Source organism: Eurytemora carolleeae, unplaced genomic scaffold (genome assembly GCF_000591075.1).
Source record: "Eurytemora carolleeae unplaced genomic scaffold, Eaff_2.0 scaffold1150, whole genome shotgun sequence".
In the NCBI taxonomy this organism is placed as follows: domain Eukaryota; kingdom Metazoa; phylum Arthropoda; class Copepoda; order Calanoida; family Temoridae; genus Eurytemora; species Eurytemora carolleeae.
In genome coordinates, this window is record NW_019397169.1 from 58,398 (window position 1) to 70,992 (window position 12,595).

Below are 12,595 nucleotides of genomic sequence, written 5' to 3' on the forward strand. Positions count from 1 at the left end.
TTTCCCCCCCCCCCCCCGTTGTTTTCTAAACGAATAATTTGACTGCTACGGTATTTCCCTCTATTTGATATTTGTTATCAAAGTTTTTACTGTTTCACCGAGTGCTTTTCTAGAAAAATACAGCCCTGAATTCTTTTTGAGTGAGCTTTTCAACTGAAACAAATGCAAGGGTTAATTTTTGCTTGAAAATAGTCGTTTCGCCTCCTCCTCATGTTCCCAAATCTCTACTATCAGTATATTGGCGCGAAGAGGCAATAAATGTTGAGAAAACAACGTTATGTGTTAAAAAAGTATAGTTAACAAATTTGTCAGTTGATAAAAAATATTAAATTTTAAAAACTAGCTGAAATAAGTAAATGACGGATATGTGTAGTATGGTGGGCGCTATCTATGCTGGGATCTATCTACACTCCGTCCAAGTTTGACGATCCTAAGGGGAAGAGCATTCAAATTCCACAAGGAGATTAATCATTGCAATCTTGGAACATCTTCATGGAGATCATTCGCTTCAATTCAGACCCCACAATCTGATCCCTATCTTCGATTAGAACTCAAGAACATTCACTTCAATTGAAATTTCACAAGGCGATCATTCTCTTCAATAAGAACTCCACGAGTTCACATGGTAATCATTCTCTTCAATTTGAACCAGGCGATCATTCTATTTGATTCAAATCTTCCAATATGATTATAGAATATGATTATTAAAATTCCAAAAATTTGATTATCTTTATCAGTACTAGAAAGCTTTTACGGCTGTTTAATCCGTTTCATCCCTCTAGAATATTTGTCATTCAAAGTCAGGGTTTTAAGCATTTAATCCCAAGTCGAAATTTGATTCTCAAGTTTAATCACACATAGAAATTATAACGGTTAGATTTCAAGTGCCTTTTTCCAAACCGTCATTGTAAGTTAAACCTTTGTGAAATGTCAATGGAGAAAAATATTTTTACGGTCTTAAGATAGCTTCGTAATTTAATTGTATGATTTTTAAAGAGAATCCTTTATATTGAACAAATGTGATAACGCTATTAATTTACAGGGTTACCTATAAATGATGAAACTTCAATGAAGACATAAAATGTGTTAGGGAAGGTGGTGTGGGGTGCGTACTGTCTTCTTTAAAGTCTCAACCTTTCTAGCTAACCCTATTCGCGTTTATGTTTATTTATTAATGTTCAACTAGTTATTATTTAAGATCTGGTGATTCTAATTCTGCTTGTTTTCTGACTAGATTTACAATAGAAATATCTAGCAATATATTGTAGAGTAAACTAGTTAGATAGTTTTAATATCTAGCAATATATTGTCATAAAATTTTTGATTTATTGTTTTATAATTATCATTAAAATAACGATTTAGTTTTAAAAATTATTTATTTATGTGATTTTTAATATAAATGTTTAATATGAGGAACGGCGGCTGGATGGTTATAAACAATTAAGAATATACAGGGTGTCCCATGAAACACGACAGTTGGTGAATAGTTCAATATGTCTTCTTCCATGATTTGTTAAGTTGTTTGATACCAAAGATAATAATAAAAATATTATATGGGAGTCATGTTATAGTAAAATTGATTTTAAAATAAAATATATTCAAGCAAAAGATATTTTAACTAATTAAAATACTAACAGCCTTTAATATCTAATTCAGTACAGGGAAGACAACATTCATAACTATTTATCATGTTTCGTGGGACACCCTGTATCTACTGGTTTGTTATAGAATTACTGTTTCGTGGGACACCCTGTATCTATAGGTTTGTTCAAGAATTACTGTTTCGTGGGCCACCCTGTATCTATAGGTTTGTTAAAGAATTACTGTTTCGTGGGACACCCTGTATCTATAGGTTTGTTAAAGAATTACTGTTTCGTAGGACACCCTGTATCTATAGGTTTGATAAAGAATTACATCCATTTTTAATTTCTTGCCGCATGTTCTTATAAGAAAAGATACGAGACGGGTATTTACTATTTGTTACCCTACCCTGAGATAAGGAGTGTGATGATTTTTATTAGTTTTGAGGACACACTGGATACTTTTTACCAGAAAAATCATAAGTTCCCCTAAAGATCCTTTACTTTGACAAAATCTGTGAAACTCTAACTAAAAATGTTGCTGCATACACATTGCCATTTACTTTTCATTGATACTTGTACATTCGACCAAGTGGAAATTGGGTCAGGTTTTCTGAGACTTTCCGACTTAAAATTGTATTATTAGTATATAAAAATAGGTTGAGCTGGATTGGTGTTTGACGAGTTAAGCGTAGTAAATGCCCTGGGAGTTAACATTTATGTCATATTACTCTTTTTCTATTTCATGTTTATTTACAATAGTTGCAGGGTGTCTCACCAAACATGGCGTTAGCAAGACGACTTGAAAATTGTCTTAGATCTTTGAATCTATTTGTGACATTCAGTCGTCAACCTACTTTAATATATTTAATTCTTGAAACAATAACCACAAATTTTCCTAGTCCTGGAATTTTCAACACGTGGTCTGCCTTTTTTGTGATTTCAATAATTCCCTAGATATTAAGAATTTTTTTTAGATGTTAATTTTGTTAAACAAAACCAAATTTCTTCATATCTCGGGTAATTTTGAAAGATTAAAAAGGCAGACCACATTTTGGAAATGCCAGAACTAGGGATATGAAGTGAATCTTCCCTCTAAATTTAGGTTGACAAATAAATGCAGCAAATTATAGAAACATCAAAGACATTTAAGCCCTCTTGCTACTTTTTTTAAATTATTAATTATTGATTAATTGCTAATTTTTTTAAATTATTAAATAATGACATAAAATGTAAAAATATTCTACAATAACCTACAGACGTCATGTACAGGAACATGTTGAGAAAATAAAAATTAATCTTATCATCGAAAATAAGTAATCTTGTTAGTTTCCATTATCTCATTCTAGTTTCTCGTTATTCACAAAGATGTTCTGCAGATTTTCTAGAATTATTATTGAAAAGACGACATTTAAAGAACTTGTAGAAATCTGCGAATAAATTCAAAGATAATAATTAATTCAATATAATAATGAAAACGAAATAATCGATTTTAGCATTGATTTATTGACAAATTTCTTTTGAGAAAACAGGGTGTCCCACTAAACATGACAATAGCAAGACGACTTGAAAGTCGTCTTTGGTATTTGAATTTATTTGTGACATTTAGTCTTCTATCTACTTTAACATGTATGATTCTTGAAACAATTATCACATAATTCTCCTAGCCCTGGCATTTCCAAAAAGTGGTCTGCGTTTTTTGTGCTTTCAATATTACCGGAGATATGAAGAGTTTGGTTCAGATTTCAATTTTGTTAAATAAAAGCAAAATTGTCGAAATCTGAACGAAATTCTTTATATGTCGGGTAATATTGAAAGCACAAAAAAGGCAGACCACATTTTGGAAATGGCAGGACTAGGGGAATTTTGTGATTATTATCTCTAGAAATTTACTTCTAAAATTAGGTTGACAAACAAACGCAGCAAATTATATCAAAATTCAAGACGACATTCAAGTCATCTGGCATACTGTCATGTTTCGTGGGACACTCTGTATGTTCCCAACCATCTACATAGATTACTGTATAATTTTTACTTTATTTTTCGTTTTCGTTATTTAATAATTAAAAAGAAACTAATTCTGAAAACGTATTCACCCCAAAGTAGGAATTTTGAACGTCGAATTTGCACTCAAACTCAGGATTTACAGATCTTTTAAAAGTTTAATATGTCTTAAATGAATCCGAAAGAAGTTTTCCACAACACTGCATACTCAGTTCAACTACCTTACATAGCCGGCCACTCCCTTTAAGATGACATTCATAAACATATAAGTTTCTATATTTCAGTTTTTAACTTCACATCTTTTATTAAAAAAGAATTATACTAAACATAATGTTTCACGTCTATCATGACTATCCTCAGTAGTTAAAATTCTTTGAACAACTCTATATAAATAAAAATTTTAATAATATAAAAATTCAGTGTAAACATCTTTTGCCCCGATCTAAGAACACAATTACTAGTAATATTATCCCATTTTTTATTACCTGAACCATCTTTTTAAAATATAATTGAAAGAGTTGAGATTTTTTAAACACATTGTCAAAAAAGAATAAATAAATCATAAGTTCTTAAAATTATTCAGTTTTTCAGATATTGAATTGAATTGAATTACCCACAAAGGATGAGACTTGAATTTCTTCTTATGGAAACAATTTAAAAGTTTCACTTGGTTTTTAGCCTTTATTAAAGTTTATTAATAACAATTTTATAAGTTGGCAAAGAAATGTATTTTTTACTCTCACACAAATTAGAACCAATGGAAATTTAATCCCTTGAGGGATTCAATGAAAAACCCAAGTGCGTAATCAAAGGGTTTATCATTTAATCCCGACTTAAAACATGTTGTACAGGTGTCTCTGAATGATCAGAAGTCTCGGACTTTGTGACTAACCATATAGAAGTCATGAATAATTTTGATTTTAAAACTAATTGTGAAGAACAAATCATGTTTAAAATCAAAGTTCCATTTATGAGGAAATCAACGTTCTGTTAATTTGAGGAACATGTCAGTGTAGAGAGCCATGAAAACCTCTCCTTTGTCAACGTGATACCTTAATTATTAATAGATAAATTAGCATTAAAATAAAACAAAGCGTTCAATCTCTACCTGGTTTTAGAGTCTATTTCTATCATATATTTGGAAAGAAGTCGAACAGTTCCCATTTTCATCTCAATCATAGCAAATCTCTCTCCAATACATGTTCTAAAAAATGAATGCTACAAGACAAAAAGAAAAAAATATATCAAATTAAAAAAAATCCTATTAATTTTTTGTTCTGGAAAATAAATACCCAGAAATAAGAAAAAAGCATTTTACCTGGGACCAGCCCCAAAGGGCAGCCATGAACAAGGAACTATGCTACCAGCGTTCTCTTTGAGAAACCGTTCTGGTTTAAACATGTAGGGTTCAGGCCAGTACTCAGGGTCAAGGTGTACAATGCCTATACCCTTTCATTAAAAATACAACAATTAAACTTGTTAGGCTTATCTTGTTCTTCTGCGCTGCAAAGTGGGTTGATTTGGACAAAACAACTTACCTTTGGTATTTTTATACCCTTGTATTCAAAGTCTTTGTTGCAAAGTCTGTCATTTCTTGATACTGGAGGAAAAAACCTAAACAAAATATTTTTTTTGTTGAAATTATTTTTGGGGGATCAGACTCAAACTTTAAAAAAAGTAGACCCTGTGCGAAACTAATTATTTACTTCAACAAAATTATAGAAAGACTAAGGTGCAAGGAAAAGGACTCTAAGAGTAATTTAAATGAACCCTCCTTTCAAAGATGGCAAACTGTTTATTTTCTTTTGCAGTTTCTTTGTGAAAATGACTTTCACATTACTTGATTTTAAGAAGCAATGGTGAAATTCACTTGAATAAATACTTTTCAATTGAAAAAAGCGATGTTATTCTCCACATTTTAATCAGAGTAAGGTTTCAAGAGTACCCTTGTAAATCAGGTATTGATATCTTTGCATGAATTAAGTTAAATGAGACCACCTGAGTGTTTCCTTAATACAGGCCTCCAGGTATGGCATCTCAGCAACAGTTTCATGATCCAGCTTTCCATTAAACTTCTCCAGAACTTCATCAATCTCAGCAACCAGCTTATCAAGAACCTAAGAACCATGATATGGTATATGATAAAATAATAAAGATTTACGGAACAAGAACACCTGAACATACTATTCTTTACATCATTTAATATTTATTTATTAAATCAAAACAATAACCAGAATTCCAAACCACTTAGAAATTTGCAACAACAAAAATATTGTTACATCAGATGTGTACGTGTGAAACTTTTAACATGTTAGAGCCAAGTATCTTGATTGATTTTTCACAAGAAAATACATGAACCTTGGCTCTAAATCGGTATAATACAGTACATATTTTTAACAGTTGTTACTAAAAATGAAAATAATTACTTGCAGTAAATAAATAAAAATGTTTGACCTCAGTGTTTTTCACGAGTTGATAGCACAACGCTCCAAGAGTACTTGCTATAGTTTCATATCCAGCAATAAGAAAAATTATGGATTGACTTGTTATTTGATCTTCACTTAGATGTTTTAATTCCCCATTCTAAAACAAACATATCTAGTTTAACGGGACTGTAAGTGTAATTTCATTAAAGAGAGGCATACTGGATTCACAACGGTACTTTTTTATCTTTGACTGATCAAAGATTACAGACTTTTCCTTATTCAACTATAGAAACTCCTGTAATTGTTTACTTACTTAGCAAGCTGTTTTATATCTAAGTAATTATTAATTTTTACTTTCTAGAAGTGGCAGAATATAAATCTTCACATTGAAATTTTATAAACTGATTGGACAAAGAATATTCTAGATTTTCCAGGAATAACTGTAACTTTATCACTATTGAGTTCACATACTACACTAGTATATAACACTCCAATTCTTCGGCTTTTTTACACAGAATTACAGAGAAATGTGCACGAAGTTCTCTTTCCTATGTATTTAGTCATAGGGTTAAAGGGTACTCTTGTGAATTGGGGATGTCCCTCCTCAAATAGAAGGTTAATTGAAAATACACTTACAGTTCCTTAAGTATAATTAAGACATTTTTAGAAAATAATGAGTTACAAAATATTTCACCTGAACTTGCTTTTTCATCTCTGCCATTTTATCAATAAAATCCCCATTCGGTACTTTTCTCTCAGTCTCAATATTTTTGAATATTTTATACAATTCTTTCATTTCTGGAGGAACCATATCTAGATAGTTTTCTATGCCGGATAATCCCAAAAAGATATTCATGAAGAAAGCATCCATCACATTTTTGACTTTGAATCCATCAAAGACTCCATTTCCTAGCCGCAGCAGATCAGTGTTTCCTTCGAAACAGTTGATTTCAATTCCAAATGCACATTTTCCAATCACATCCATGGTCATCTTTTGGAACACAGGTTTCAGGTCTATTACAGGGTCTTCTTTAACTCTCTAACAACAGACCATCTTAAAGACAGTTGATCGAAAGACTTTTGTTGTTATACGCCATTAATAAATTTTTCTTTTGTCAATTTTCAAAATTCTAAGGTTCAAACATGAGAGTGGTATGCAAGTACTCTATACTAAAATATATATCTAAAAAAGTGAATTCCATTTTCGGATAAAGGGATGGTTTGTAGCTTATCTTAGTTTCAGATATCACCTCTGCAAATTGTTTTTATCATCCTATAATAGATCATGTCATTTGATTTAAATAAGTTAAAATGCTTTAAATGTGTTCCTTCTCCAGGTGCTCCATCATGTTATCCAATGTACAGTTCACATACTGCAACATGCCTTTAATCTTTCCAGATGTGAAGATGGGTGACATACCTATTCAAGAAAAAATAGTAAAACCTTTCATCTTGAGTTTCTTGTCAGTGCTTAAATCCAAATAATATAAATGTTTGAAATCTTAATTCAGTGTTAAATTTACAAACAATTTTAAGGCTGACATGATATTCCTTCAAATGTTTGAGGTTATTTTTTTTTATATTTTCCATTTATCCTCTCATTGGTAGTGAATTTTTCTCAAAATTGGTATACTTAATTAAAAGGACAAAGCTAAAAACTTATACCTTTAATCCCAATTGCTTAATCTTAATATCCAATGCAGACATTTAAATTTTTTTCTTATAATCTGCTCTTTTTCTTTCTTTTAGTCTCCCTGCCAGTTTCCGGCCAATATGTGTTCACTAATGAAATGTCGCGCAAAATTTTTAACTTCCAGGTTTCTCTTATTGGCAGCTAACAAAAAGAAGATCAAGCATTGATCTCAATATCAACAATGTTAAAGTTTTCAGCTCAAAAAACTTTGTCTATGCTCAAGTTTGGCTGGTCTATTTGTCTGTTTGTATTATAAAAACCATACTGAAAATCTTAACCGATCGGGTCCAACATTTTTAGTGGCAGCTCACATAACTTTACGAGTCTAGGTTTATGGCTGGTCAAAATTGAAAAATTATACCCAAACCATGTTTACATTTATCATTTTTTTAAATCCACCAATTTCAACAGGAAACTGTCCCAAAAGTTGTCCTTTATGGAGAACTGTGAAAAATGGCAACTTTACTAAAGAAGTATAAAGTGCTGTAAAAGCCTAGTAATCATATAAATCAATCAAGAAACTCTTTAAGTGATGTTTGATGATTGTAAATTGTGATGGTGCACTTTTTTTTTAACAAACTTGAATAAAAATATTCTTATCACCTTTTCTCAATTCTTTCCATTCCTCCCCATCTGCCATATCCAGGGTTCGAAACTTTTGGTCTCCAAATTTGAAAAGATGCCCATGAAAGCTTTCAAAATCCTAAATTCAAAATTGTTTACATAATGTGTATGTATACCGATGTCAATCATTTATAAAACAGCCTCAACTGATTAGTTTGTTTACCTTTGTAGTAATTTGCTTGATAAGATCAGCGTCTGCTAAATACACCATAGGCTGGCTTAAAATATATGCTCCAAACACTTTTCCATACTTGGCAACTCTGCAGAATAAAAATAATCAATGACCGATTATGACTAATGACTTAAACTTGTTCTTTACAGACACTGTGATCTGGCCATGGGAGTATATTTGTTGCATATAATGTGGTGGGTCACCCCTACACAGGGTAGCCTGACTGGACAGTACAACTGAACGCATATAAAGTAAGTTTTGTAATTGCAGGGAGCATGCAACTTTTAGACAATACCACAAGATTTTAAAATAGCGTATTCATTAGTCATTAGTCATTAGTCATCTGAGGGTAATGTTACATTTTTTATATGCAATATTCTCCCTACTGAACTTCTGACCTAGACCTACTAACTTTCCGACCTACTGCAATATTGGACCTATGCCAGCTGTTTATTTTGTATCATTTGAGGGCTAGGTTAGGGTAAGACAAATTCTGGGCTGCAGCCAGGACAGGCTATTTGGCCGCAGGCGCTATGGCCACAAGTCCATATAGCAGCTGTAAAACCACGTGCTAGTAGGTCGGATGTGTAGTATAGCAGATTTGCGTAGGTCGAAAAATACACCACCCATTTGAGGTTTCTCTTTTCCATGAGGAGGAAGGGGTTCAATGGCTCACCTCTCCTTGTCCAACTCTGCTAGTTGATATTTATGCATTGCCCATGGTCCACTCCCAAAACACAGGAAAGGAGGTATAACAGGCATACCACACTAGAAAATAAAAATAAACTGGAAGCAAGAAATATACACTAGAAGCCCACAGAAATCCATGTTTTTAAAAATTGCTAACTCCAAATTCTTTTAAATATTCATCCCAGAGACAGTGGTTAACTTTAATGTAAACAAAGTATGGTGTATATTTCTTGTATGGAAAGAAAATCATTCTAAACTTGATTTTCATTTTGGTACAATTGAATATTATCACATTGCTTTCCGTTTTCATGACTTGTTCACATAAAAAAAAGTTAATACGGATCCAACCTTTTCAAGTTTTCCATAGTTTCTTCTTAAATAAATCCACAAAAGAAGAAAAAATCCGGCTAGAAGCCACAAAAACATTATATAGGTGTAACCGTGTAATCTGAAATTATTGACTAGCATGATTATTGTTTATACCTTGACATTAAAGATATGATCAAACTTTATTTCGTATATCAAAGAAACCCAACTATCAAAACCTCTCAAAGACTCAAACCCCTTGATCTGATACTATCAGTTAAATAATTATTGAATAATTTTATTTATTCCTTTGTAATCTGAATTTTGATTTCACATAATACAGAAAAGCTCATTAAGTTTAGGCTACCAGTTTATTGGTACAACTTAGACTTGAAACCACTGCAGTTAAAATTTTTAGTAAAAGCAGAATTGCGTAGTTCCTCCTGGGCTGTGAGATGTGTACTCAATTCTTACTGCGCTTATTCTACATTATATAAGCAGTAAGCACTAAGTAAACTAGGAGCATTGCAGTGCAGTATGAACAGGACGTTGTACTTCTAACGTTGTGCTCTGTGAACTCCTTCATTATACTGCAAAGGTTAGTGTGCACAGATCTTCGCTGACTTGTATATTCTGAACCCTGGGGCCTGGACTGTACACTGCACTGCACATATACCCGATTCATAGATATACAAGAATTCTTGTTTTTCTATGACCCTGCAATTACTGGAATTTGAAGATGAAAATGGGATTTTTTGGGCCATTTTTTAAATTAGAATAATGGCATTTAATCAATTGGAAATCACAAACATATGAAACATAATATTTATCAAAAATTGAATTGGCAATTTGAAAAATTGAAATTTTCATTTTTTGATTTCTATATGGTGTAATTTGGATTGCTTATCATTTTTAAAAACGATCGAAGAAAACGATAGTTTTTCTTTCCTTTCTCGTTTTTCAAAGAAATACTTTTACGTTTTTATTTTTAAAAAGCTATCGTTTTTATAAAAGATATATAAATGAAATATTTACTATTATTAAATGAACTATTAATTCTATAAATTCTATATAAAAGGGGGGGGGTTTATCAGGGGGAGAGGGGACTTGTTTTAACATGGTAAATACTGGGGTTTAAAGTTTTCAAAGAGTTCCTCGGTTTGGTTAGTGCAAAAAAGTTTTCGAAAATAAACTCCTAAATTTTTACACTGAAAAAGTCCTGTGGAAAAAAGTCCTTGAAATAAAGTCCTATCATTTTGAGACTTTAATTTTTAGGACTTTTTTTCTGGTTCCATTATGAATTTATGCAAAAAAAAGTCCCCGGAAAAAAATCCTTTTACTGTGTAAAATGCATGGAAACAAAGGATGTTTACAACCATGGAAAAAAGGGGACTTGCTATTAAAAACGTTGTTAATTTCAATATGTAGATGCATAGATGAAAAATCAGTTTTATGAAAACTTCTAAGACTTGACCTCATTTTTCCAAAACGTAGGACTTTTTACTTACGGATTTTAATTCCTGTGATCTTTTTTCCTGAGACTTTATTGGCAGCTTCCATATTAATTTAGGAAAATAAGTCCAGGAATTTAAGTCCAGGACTTTATTTCCAGTGACATTTGGTCCTAGGACTTCCGAAGATGGGGATTTTTGTTTTCCAAAGTGTTTACCAAAGAGAATAGAGGGGAATTTAGACAATATCCTTTGGTATGAATTTTGTTAAAGCGTACAAATCATGTAAATGTTCACAAATTATAAGTATACGCAGTAGAGTACATTAATACAGTATGTATCCATTTCAATTTTCAAATTTTTGAAAGCTGTTAAAGAAACTTTTAAAAATGAATTAGGCGAATAAAAAACATCATTTGATTTATAGTTATAACGGAAAATCATTGTTTGTAAAGTGAAAGGCATAGAGTCTGTGTGAAATGATCATTGGTCAGTTATGAAACCAGTCTATTTCATAATTTGGTTTTCTTTTAGTATTAATTTTAGATTTTCTATAAAATGATATTCCAGGGCCCAAAAGGTTATTTAACGCAAATATGTGAAGTACACCTGCAGTATGGAAACAGTATAACAAAATGGCCGTTTTACACTTTTTTCTAATAAATTCTACTCTAATATATATTCTATTTTCAGTTCTGGTCTTATTGCTTTTCTAAACATTTATTTTGAGAAAAAAGGTTCGCAGATTTTTGTTTTTGGGCCAAAGGAGTAATTCAAAAAAAATCTAAAAATATTGAAAAAACAGCATACAGGAGAGTTGCACAAAAATGCACAATTTTGCATCAGGCGTCGCTAATCACACTTTTTAAGACTCACCCTATATAGACCTTGTATACAAACAGGAAAAGTTTAAATGTATCTATGTTCTGTATATTTATATATATACTAGACTTTTAGGGGGCTTGGCGCCCATCTTTTATTTCAATTGTGAACATGTTCTTAATGTAACATTGAAAAACAAAGAAAAAAAATTTGCGGATTTTTAAAAAAGATTTGCGAATTTTCAAGATTTTAAATTTTTTACATAATTAGGAAGCTTTTCAACACAATTTTTTTAAATTTTCATCATTAATGAACCTTCCCTGGGGATCCCACAAAAAATTTGGGCCTGATCGGTTCAGCCTTTTATTGGATACAAACAAACAGACAGATAAGCCAAATTTGTATATAGATATACCATTGTATACACACTGGAAGGGTTAAAATGTATCAATGTTCTGTATATTTATATATATTTATTCCCAGGATGGGTTTAAATGTATCAATTTTCTGTATATTTTTAACTTTAATAATTTTTTATTTTAATTAAATTTTACAATATTAACATTTTCTAGTTTTTTATTTCAAGTAATACATAGAGGTGGAAGGATGGGAAGTCTGCCATCCTGTGTATTTGTCTTCATTTGCTAACAGTGAAAAAATTAGATAGTGTAAAGCCTAAATCCCCTTCTAATTTTCCTGTTCAAAGTTTTCTTCTTCTTTCTTGTTTATCTTGTTTTAAGACCCCATATCAACTGTCAAAAGATTTCCCATCCACTTTTTTTTCTGCTCAATTTCTTTTTTTCTTGCTTCTTGTTTCTTATTTTTAC

The 12,595-nt window shown here is 31.4% G+C and overlaps 2 protein-coding genes across 4 annotated transcripts in view; one reads left to right on the forward strand and one right to left on the reverse strand.

The window, feature by feature from the left end:
• Positions 1-1,207, forward strand: part of LOC111712461 (uncharacterized) — an 8,816-nt gene extending 7,609 nt beyond the window's left edge. Inside the window, exon 12 of the mRNA XM_023487073.1 lies at positions 1,199-1,207. Within this exon, the coding sequence (XP_023342841.1) occupies positions 1,199-1,207 (9 nt within the window). The remainder of the gene's footprint in view (positions 1-1,198) is intronic.
• A 3,044-nt stretch (positions 1,208-4,251) lies between these two features.
• LOC111712470 (cytochrome P450 3A24) lies at positions 4,252-9,656 on the reverse strand. Of its 3 annotated transcripts, XM_023487082.1 has the most exons (12): positions 9,538-9,656; positions 9,176-9,267; positions 8,491-8,587; positions 8,307-8,406; positions 7,339-7,430; positions 6,705-7,049; positions 6,039-6,167; positions 5,583-5,701; positions 5,123-5,198; positions 4,903-5,033; positions 4,693-4,788; positions 4,252-4,636 (listed from the first exon to the last, which is right to left on the reverse strand). In XM_023487082.1, the coding sequence occupies exons 1-12, from the start codon at positions 9,613-9,615 to the stop codon at positions 4,564-4,566; spliced, it is 1,428 nt and encodes a 475-aa protein (XP_023342850.1). In that variant the 5' UTR covers positions 9,616-9,656; the 3' UTR covers positions 4,252-4,563. The 3 variants fall into 3 exon arrangements, 2 of the variants coding, with proteins under 2 accessions (XP_023342850.1, XP_023342851.1); XR_002767467.1 differs by lacking the exon at positions 4,903-5,033 and having other exon boundaries at positions 9,538-9,655; XM_023487083.1 differs by lacking the exon at positions 6,039-6,167.
• Positions 9,657-12,595: the final 2,939 nt, after the last annotated feature.

Bases quoted from the DNA above. Each gene is read 5' to 3' on its own strand.
- LOC111712470 (XM_023487082.1), bottom strand. From the start codon at position 9,615: ATGTTTTTGTGGCTTCTAGCCGGATTTTTTCTTCTTTTGTGGATTTAT. The intron at 8,588-9,175 runs GTGAGCCATTGA...TTTATTCTGCAG, and splicing joins GCAGAGTTGGACAAGGAGAG to AGTTGCCAAGTATGGAAAAG. The intron at 8,407-8,490 runs GTAAACAAACTA...TTTTGAATTTAG, and splicing joins TCAAGCAAATTACTACAAAG to GATTTTGAAAGCTTTCATGG.